The sequence below is a fragment of the Choristoneura fumiferana genome, chromosome 9 (genome assembly GCF_025370935.1).
Source record: "Choristoneura fumiferana chromosome 9, NRCan_CFum_1, whole genome shotgun sequence".
Classification (NCBI taxonomy): domain Eukaryota; kingdom Metazoa; phylum Arthropoda; class Insecta; order Lepidoptera; family Tortricidae; genus Choristoneura; species Choristoneura fumiferana.
This window is the reverse complement of record NC_133480.1, coordinates 1405364-1415533: the sequence shown is the minus strand read 5'-3', so window position 1 is coordinate 1415533 and position 10170 is coordinate 1405364. Positions and strand designations below refer to the sequence as shown.

The 10170-nt window shown below is 39.1% G+C and overlaps 1 protein-coding gene across 1 annotated transcript; it reads right to left on the bottom strand.

The window, feature by feature from the left end:
• Nucleotides 1-1508: 1508 nt before the first annotated feature.
• On the bottom strand, nucleotides 1509-9767 carry LOC141431353 (fibroblast growth factor receptor homolog 2-like). Its single transcript, XM_074092505.1, has 7 exons — nucleotides 9681-9767; nucleotides 8456-8591; nucleotides 5850-6100; nucleotides 4164-4407; nucleotides 3331-3520; nucleotides 1700-1808; nucleotides 1509-1556 (listed from the first exon to the last, which is right to left on the bottom strand). The coding sequence occupies exons 1-7, from the start codon at nucleotides 9759-9761 to the stop codon at nucleotides 1509-1511; spliced, it is 1059 nt and encodes a 352-aa protein (XP_073948606.1). The 5' UTR covers nucleotides 9762-9767.
• Nucleotides 9768-10170: the final 403 nt, after the last annotated feature.

Below are 10170 nucleotides of genomic sequence, written 5' to 3'. Positions count from 1 at the left end.
AAATGTGACATATCTATAAGCTGTAGCCCTACCTATCACATAAAAAGCTAATTTTTAAATAAATTCGCCAACTACTAAGCAATATATATTACATCTCAGAACCAACTATGCCGAAACGGTATAGTTTTATTTTTGTCTTAATAATTACTAATTTTAAAGTAATTATATTTTTTCGTAACACCAGGAAAAACTTTTTTTTTAATAATTAGGTAATTTCGTTCTTCTTTTCATTTAACATTAAACATTATAATCAGAGTACTAGTTTCACTTGAAGATTTCGTTGAAATTTATTTGTAAGAAAAGCGTGCACAATTAAACTTAAATATTTCGTGAAGTATGAAGGGTATCGGTTGTCGGTTTTTTTATAATACTTGTTATTTACTCAGAAATATATATAAGTATGCATTAAACCATTCATGTTGCATACAACATACAATGTTTTTAAGCAATCAAGTAAAAACTACCAATCAGGTAAGAAATAAAAACTTAAGATGGCGTTTTTTGCCAAAAGTTTTCAGTATATTTTTTTAATATTTTTTTCTACATAATGAATTTTGTGAGCTTTAATTGGGGATATTAAACATTTAAATCGGTTTATTAGTTTAGCTTGTAGAATTTATTGAATTTTTTTAAACAAATTGTGCTCACATTTAAACTTCATATTTCGTGAAATATGATAGGTATCGGTGTCAATTTTTTTTTAAATACTTATTATGTACTCAGTAATATGTATATGCATTAAACCATTCATGTTGCATACAGTTTTTTTAAGCAATTAAATAAAAACTACCAATCAGGTAAGAAAAAAAACTTGAGATGGTGTTTTTTTTACAAAAGTTTTCAGTAAATATTTTTTTATATTTTTTTGTAAATAATGAATATTATGAGCTTTAATTTGAGATATTAAACATTGAAATCGGTCTATTACTTAGCTTGTAGAATTTTTTGAAATATTTTTTAAAAGAAATTTGTGCTCACATTTAAACTGTCATATTTCGTTAAATATGATAGGTATCGGTGTCGGATTTTTTTTTAAATACTCGTTATGTACTCAGTAATATGTACATGCATTAAACCATTCATGTTGCATACAGTTTTTTTAAGCAATCAAGTAAAAACTACAAATCAGGTAAGAAAAAAAAACTTAAGATGGCGTTTTTGACAAAAGTTTTTTGTAAATATTTTTTTGTATTTTTTTATAAGTAACGTATATAATAGGCTCTCATTTGAAATATTAAACATTGAAATCGGTTTATTACTTTAGCTTGTAGAATTTTTTGAAATATTTTTAAAGAAGTGGCGCCATCTCTGTCCTAAGGGGTGAAACTTCCGCTGCTGCGAGTCAAATCACTCAGTTTAGTCTGTACTATCACTGTGCAAAGCGGCTTGCTTTCTTCACGAAGTGCAGCATCCGGCCAAAAACATGGCCTTAAACAAGTATGACTATAACACTTCATTAGCTTCTTCTAAATCGGAAACTCTTGATACAGGGTCTTGGACATGAGGCATCACCCATCACTGCGGTCGCTGCCTTCGCGATCCTCCTCCACCGGTCTCTATTGGCCGCTTGGCAAGTGTATCACTATACTATACTAAAGCAACCATAAGAAGTGTGTGACAGAGAATGGTGTCTGTCTATAAAGAATTGATTAACTAACAACGATAAGGTAGCTCATTGGTTTTCAAGGTAGATACTTACGCCACGAGATGCCAGGTATTCCATCCCTTTTGCCACTTGCAGTGAAAATTCCATAAGGTCTCTTTGCGTCAGTCGTTTGTTGAGCAGCAGATTTTCGTTGGAGTTGTTTCTGTCAATAAACAAATTAGCATCAAAACCACTGAAGGATATTTAAACCATACAATTCTGAAGTTATAATGACGGAGGGCAACGTGGGCTTGCCCTGCACCAGGACTTTAGTTTCAAAATCAAAACGTCTATTAGTTACAAGCAGACCGCTAAGGGCTCTTTAACATGCGACTTTTTATACAACCAGCGCTTTCAGAAAGATCATCATTGCCAACAAGAAAGTTGCGCAAGAGACTTGGCAGTAAGTTTTTTTTTTTCAACATATAAATTATATTTCGAGTACAATTCTCATGAAAGGTAGTAAAAAAAGCAAAGGTAAGTTATATTAAACGGTAAGCAGCAGTGCTTTCGATATTTAATACCTTCCTACAGGTTGAGTAAGCCAGCCTACTTTAACGAGGATAGCCAAGTGTTTGAACCTTACTACAAAGACTTAGGTCCCGACTTCGTACCTCGATCGGGGAAAATATTTGTATTGAAAATAAGAATTTTGTTTAGTCTTCGATGTTTAACATTTATTTAAAAATGCATGGGTATTTCTACACTTTTTTTTTTATTTGACTGGATGGCAAACGAGCAAGTGGGTCTCCTGATGGTAAGAGATCACCACCGCCCATAGACACCTGCAATACCAGGGGGATTGCAGATGCGTTGCCAACCTAGAGGCCTAAGAAAGGATACCTCAAGTGCCAGTAATTTCACCGGCTGTCTTACTCTCCACACCGAAACACAACAGTGCAAGCACTGCTGCTTCACGGCAGGATTAGCGAGCAAGATGGTGGTAGCAATCCGGGCGGACCTTGCACAAGGTCCTACCACCTGCAAAACCTGCACTAATTGGAAAATTTGAATAGTCCTCTGGCAACTTTGTCTTGCAGTCGGGTAAAAATGGTTTTGCACCATAACTACAGTGTTGTTTAGTGTGTAGGTATAAACCTATATAAATGTATGCACAAATGATAATATTATTAATTATTTTTATATTAATCATAATCAGGCAACAGGGTACCTACTGTTTCTGTACTCTTGGAACAATGTTGGTTTTAAAATGTTAATAAAAAGACATGCATATTAAGTGAAATAATACTTGAAATGCTATTATTATCATCGATCTTTTTAAGTTCAATAGAGAAATCTTGCTAAATTGTAACCCATGGCTAATATTATCTGGTACTTATCAAATTCTGGGCTGGGGACTTGTCAGGGGACTGATTTTAGGGTTTGACAAATTTTAATTAAATAGGTATGTAGCTAGTTTTATTGTTGGTATAATATTAGACAGGATTAAAAATATGGTGGTTTTTAAACAAATACATTATTCTTTGACATTTATCTCAACACATTTTTCCAATTAGTGAAGAAACATATCTACGAATAAGAGAATTATTATTCGTAGAAGTATATCATATAATATCCGTTGCTCTACCTAGTACCTATAACACAAGCTTCGCTTTCTTTGGGACTAGGTAAATTGTCTCGTGTTATTTATATTTATTTTTAATTTAGCTAAGTTGGTACTATACTTTTTGTTCGGTTTGTGCTTCTTTAAGTACTCTCGTAGACACCCGTTGCTTGCGTACTCTACGATGACATAGAAGGGCCCGTCCTGTGTGCAGCAACCTAATAAGCTTATGATATTCTCGTGCTTGCCAATTTTCTTCATTATCTCCATCTCTGACACCAGCGCGGTTACATCAGCGTCGGAATGATCCTCTGAAAGAAACCCATCATCATCATCATCATCTCAGCCGTAGGACGTCCACTGTTGGACATAGACCTCCCCTATAGACCGTCAGTCGCTTCGGTTGGCAGCGGCATCCACCGTGAAACCGCGGCTTTAACCAGGTCATCCGTCCACCTCGTTGGTGGACGTCCTACGCTGCGCTTGCCGATCGTGGCCGATACTTTTCGACCCCAACGGCCATCTGTTCTCCGTGCTATATGGCCTGCCCATTGCCGCATCAACGAGCTAATTCGCTTGGCTATGTCGGTGACCCTTGTTTTTCTACGTATCTCTCCTCATTTCTGATTCGATCCCGTAGAGAAACCCCGAGCATAGCTCTCTCCATAGCTCGCTCGAAAGAACACAATACAGAATAAAGATAGACTTAATACTACTACAGTAGTCTACATCCCATAGAGATAAGAACAGGACCAACCCTACCGGATTCGGTTAGTTAAGGCTACTACGAGTATATCATACCAGTATTAGTGAGATTAAAGTTTTTTGACTGTTGAAAACCAAAAGTATTAAAGTAAGTGCATGGTCACTCTGCAATTAAGTGGGTTTTCAGCCTTTGTGGGACATTGTTGGACGAGATGATGATGATACGTTTCTGGTAAATTATTTTCTAACCTTTCAATTTCTTCACAGCTACCACAGTCTTCACATCCGCAGTGACTATCCCATCACACTCCGCTTCCACAACTTTCCCGAACTCTCCTTCTCCAAGCACTTTGCCAGTGAAAGACATCCGACTCCTCAGGATTTCCCATTGTGTGTCCACCGGTAGCTGGTACTCTGACATCAACGTGTAGTCATTCCCTTCGATCCCCGTTTGCGTTAGCCTTACCTTTTCTATCTTTACTATTGGCATGAGCTGAAAGTTTAGAAACATTTCAAGAAGTCAAAGACTAAAAATAAAAATGCTACTTTGGCTCTCGTGAGGCATTTGGAAAATTACAAAAATGAAACGTAAGTGACTTGAGCTAGTGCGCTGCAGTGCGGGGGCGCTACCGTCATGAACGCACACACCTTTGAGAAAGATCTTCCGAAAACATCGGAATTAGCCGGAACAGTCCACTAAAGCTAGAAACATACTGACAGATGGCGGAGGCGGACGGTGCGGCGCGGCACGGAGGTGGTAGGTACCGCCACACAGAATAACGCGCGGCAAATAAGCGTGGCGCGGTATTATGTGTGGCCTCTTTTACGTTAGATCGAATATTACAAATGCGCTGCACCGCTCCGCCTCCGCCGTCAGTGTATTTCTAGCTTAATTCTGATCTTTTCGGACGTTTCAACGGTTCAAATTACGATTAATAGTCAGGACTTTTAAAAGTGAGTTGAGCCGTTGAATTTTTTTAACGGGTCAGTGCAGCCTAATTGTTTGGATTCAATAGTTTGAATACGATTTGACAAGATTTTTTTAACAATAAAGTAAAATCGACCTACGAGTATGTACCTAGAAAAATATTTTAAGGGTTTTGTAGTCGGTTCCATTTTTTGTTTTTTTTTTTGAGTCGGTTTTACTTTTTTGTAAAAAAAATCTTTTTTGACCAATAAATATTCCTTTGTCTATTGAAAAATATTTATTTGTGCTAATTGTTAATTTGAGCCCTTGGCACTAACTAACATAGGCATTAACTATCATTTCATACATACTAAACCAACGTTGTTATGGATAACCTTGTATTGTCTTAAATAAATGAACTTTAAACTTGACATCGGCAAAATGGACTTGAATATAATTATCTCTCTCTCTTGGCCTCTCTAATCGGCACCAGGGGGCTACTACGAAATTCGAAAAATCAAATTTCGTATCATACCGTCTCTGTCACTCTCGTATTAAATAATATTAGCGTCAGGAGGACGGTAAGATACGAAGTTCGAATTTTGCAATTTTGCACTTCGTAGTATTATGGGGCCAGTGGCTTATGCTGACGCCGACATCAATAATATATTCTGTGGCCGACATCCTATTGTCACGAACTTAATATGTTCATATTAAATATACTGACCCGGATAACTCACGTCTTAAATCGAGTTTAACTCGACATGTTTCGGGCTAATCCGTAGCCCTTCGTCTTCGGAGCAACGCGACTCAGCGGCTGCTGCAACACGCGCACTCAAAGAACGGTGAGTTATCCGGGTCATTATATTTAATATGAGTGAGTCTCACGGTAGTTTCATGTTCAAAACTTAATATGTTGTTTATTTACATAGTTACTTTTTGTGCATTTGTGTCAATAAGTTGTTTTTTTTTCTCTGTCCTTCTTTCTTTTAACTATTAATAAGGGAATAGTTTATAAAGTTTCTTACCAAGCCATCGGAGTCCGGGACTAGAGGTTTTTCAACTACAATTTTCTTCATCCAGTACTTCACAATGACGTTTGAACTCTTCTGTCTTTTGTACACAGTAACTCCTATGATTGTGATTAATACCATTATGACGCTCACGCTACCAGCTATGATAAGCGCTAGCGGATCCTGGTTTCTTCCTTTTCTATCTGGTTTTAATTGTAAATCTTCATCATCAGGCTTCTCCTCCTGATAGTGTGACTTATCTGGGTCTGTAGATAAAATTGTATGATTGATTTTACTGAGGAAGTGGAGCGTTGGCAGCCCTCCACTAGGTGGGCCGATGACATCGCGAGAGTTGAGGGCAACTGGAGTACTGGGCCGATGACATCGCGAGAGTTGAGGGCAACTGGAGGACTAGGTGGGCCGATGACATCGCGAGAGTTGAGAGCAACTGGAAGACTAGGTGGGCCGATGACATCGCGAGAGTTGAGGGCAACTGGAGGACTAGGTGTGCCGATGACATCGCCAGAGTTGAAGGCAACTGGAGGACTAGGTGGGCCGATGATAACGCGAGAGTTGTGAGCAACTGGAGGACTAGGTGGGCCGATGACATCGCGAGAGTTGAGGGCAACTGGAGGACTAGGTGGGCCGATGATAACGCGAGAGTTGTGAGCAACTGGAGGACTAGGTGGGCCGATGACATCGCGAGAGTTGAGGGCAACTGGAGGACTAGGTGGGCCGATGACATCGCGAGAGTTGAGGGCAACTGGAGGACTACCGGTAAAACGAGGCTACTTTGCACCGAATTTTGCTCCAAATTTCGAAATCTTTGTATAATCTTAAAAATTATTATGCTGTGGTATGTTCATATATGTATTTATGTAAAGTAGATCACCCCTACTATCATGCTGGCTTGCTTAAACTACGTCATAATGTTGTTTTAATATATGTATATATATTAAAACTTTAATTTAGGACTAATGTTAACCGGCGTTTGGGTAACTATGCTACTGAATTTAATTTCATTCATAATTCGTACTAGGAGGCGTTTGGTGTATTTTTACCCCATCATTATCATTACACTCTGTATTATCACTGTACGGCGTCTGACAGGAAAAGAAAAGAAAATATCGAAGCAAAAATTGAAGTTCAGTGTTGTCACTTTATTGGGAAGTGTATCGGGTACCGGAACTTCGACCTGCAAGACATTTAAACAAAATACAGAACTGGAGCATAGTTACCCAGTGAGGAGCAAAGAAGCCTCGTTTTACGGTAGGTGGGCCGATGACATCGCGAGAGTTGAGAGCAACTGGAAGACTAGGTGGGCCGATGACATCGCGAGAGTTGAGGGGGACTGGAGGACTAGGTGGGCCGATGACATCGCCAGAGTTGAAGGCAACTGGAGGACTAGGTGGGCCGATGACATCGCCAGAGTTGAAGGCAACTGGAGGACTAGGTGGGCCGATGACATCGCGAGAGTTGAGGGCAACTGGAGGACTAGGTGGGCCGATGACATCGCGAGAGTTGAGGGCAACTGGTGGACTAGGTGGGCCAATGACATCGCGAGAGTAAGGGCAACTGTGGGGGGGGGCTTTCGGCTGATTGCATATAAGAAGTCAGGCGAAGGTTGAAACCACATAATTAATTATTAAATAGGACACAATTTAATGTGATTTTGTCTTTATGACTTTGTGTTTGAAGTTATATCTATCGATTTTTCTAATAATATCTTTAAACAAGCAATTATTGTGTATATATATATATATTTCGGGGATCTCGGAAACGACTCCAACGATTTCGATGAAATTTGATATGTAGGGGTTTTCGGGATGAAAAATCGATCTAGCTTGATCTTATCTCTTGGCTAACTATTTTGGTCTCCCAGGTACTTATTTTTATGTAAGAGGGGGAAACGAGCATGCGGGTCACCTAATAGGGAGCAATCACCGCCTCCCATAAACACGCGCAACATGAGGGTTATCACAGGTGCGTTGCCAGCCTTTCCAGAGATTGATTGATTATTATCCGAAAAACAGTGAAACATTGAAGATTAAATAAAACATAAAAAATATCATGGGAGAATTGACATCAATGTGACCTAGTCCCAAACTAAGCATACTTTCTACTATGGGTACTAGGCAACGGATAAAAGTACTTATAAAGATAAATACATATATGAGTCCAAGACCCGATAACAACCATTTGTATATTATTCATAAAAATATCTGCCCCGACCAGGAATCGAACCCGGGACCTCAAAAAAAGCCGATGCCGAAAAAGTTTGAGGGCTTACGGCATAGATGTCGCTAGCGTCGCTGCTTAAGTGACTAAGTAAGAAACACAAGCTGAGATATTAGGTGCATAGGGAAATTCGTGTCGGTACCGTTGACCATCAGTGGTGTAGCGGTATAGCACGCGGTACGGATTACCGAGGACCTGGGTTCGATTCCCAGTGATGGTCTTATTTTTCTGTTTTTTCTGTGCATCTATATTTCAGTTTGTATTTTCAATTCCGGGACCTCAAGCTTCATAGTCAGGTCTGACCACTTGGCTATCTGGTCGTTAAAGAAAATAAAAAAGAGAAAGGCAGTTTTATAAGTACATATTTTATATGATTATGTTACCTCCTTCAACTGTCAAGTATCCGTAGGCGATGGCAGTAATGTTCTCCTTGACAAGGATGCAGACATGCCATCTCTGATTGTAGCCAGTCGCGTTCTCGATGAAAAGTTTGTATCTTTCACTAAGTAATACATTATTCTGCAAAACGTTGTAAGTACTTATAATTTATGCATGATATACCGCACAAATTACCTCCGTGATAAAAAGGAAAAGAAGTGTACAATGCACATTATTGCACATACATATTTACATTTTAAGTTATAGTAGAGACAGATAGAAAACAAGACGTCAAGAAAATTGCTTTTTAGGGTTCCGGAGCCAAAATGGCAAAAACGGAACCCTTATAGTTTCGCCATGTATGTCTGTCTGTCTGTCCGTCCGTCCGCGGCTTTGCTCAGGGATTATCAATGCTAGAAAGCTGTAATTTTGCACGGATATATATGTAAACTATGCCGACAAAATGGTATAATAAAAAAATGTAAAAATGAGGGGTAATTCATTGACGTAAAGTGGGTGTGTTTTTTTTTCTCATCCAACCCATGTGGTGTGGGGTATCGTTGATAGGTCTTTTAATTTTTCGCTTTAGTGATTTGTTTGCGAAATATTCATCTTTAAAGTGCAAAATTTCTAAAATCTAAACCGGTGGGTGGAAAAATTTGAAAAAATTCAGGATAAGTATTTATCACGTTTTTTTTCTTTTTATTCGACTGGTTGGCAACGAGCAAGTGGGTCTCCTGATGGTAAGAGATCACCACCGCCCATAAACATCTGCAATACCCCTGGTTGCTGGTATTGTATCTTGCTTGGCTTGGATCTAATTAGATCCAAGCCGTAGCAAGGGAGATGAAACTAAATTTACCTGCTGTTATTTATTTTGCTGCTTTATTTAGCAAACAACGCTACGCACACTAAAGTATGCTATGATTGTGGGGTACGTATCTAGCAAGTACGGTACAAATCAACGCACGTAAAAAGATTTCCTGGCGATATATATACTGCGCAGTGAGCGAAATTCGGACCAAATTGGCGGCGGAGCAGTGGGGACGCGGGAGGGGGCATAGGAGCGCGCGCGGCCGTCATGCCATTGGCTTGTTAGTTGACTGACAGATGAGCAAACGTATCCCCTCCACTAGCCACCCAGAGCTCTTTTTACGTGCGTCGACTTGTAGTTCATGATATGGACCGCAGTGTATTCTCAAGTAGCTTTTAGCAAAAGTGTTTGCGTACCTTTATAAACTTTCCTTCCACCGTAAAATTTTTCGGATCAAACTTAGTAAATCTGGAGTAAGCTCGGATCCAGTATATCATCGTATCTTGTGGGTCTCTGGTCGGCAGGTCAATGTCGCCGGCTGGTGTGGTTTATTGTTTGGTTTACAGGACCTTCCTTGATATAGCCAATGGCATCATCTGTTTACATAATAAGCTTCTGTTAAAAAAATCATTTTTATACAATAATACAAGCTTTTTCTGCTGACTGTCCTTTTTGTTGACTGTACTTGCATTGTCATCCAAACTACATTTCCGTACTAAATTTCAAGTCGATGCCATTAACCGTTGTGGGATCCTGCGGGGACGATCCTGGCTGGATTTCAGAATTTCACTGCCAGATTATTGTATTTGTCAGCAGATTAACATAAGTATGCCAAATTTCAAGTCTATATAGGTAAATAATTTACAATAAATTACGTCAGCTTCATTCAGAGACAATAACTAAGTC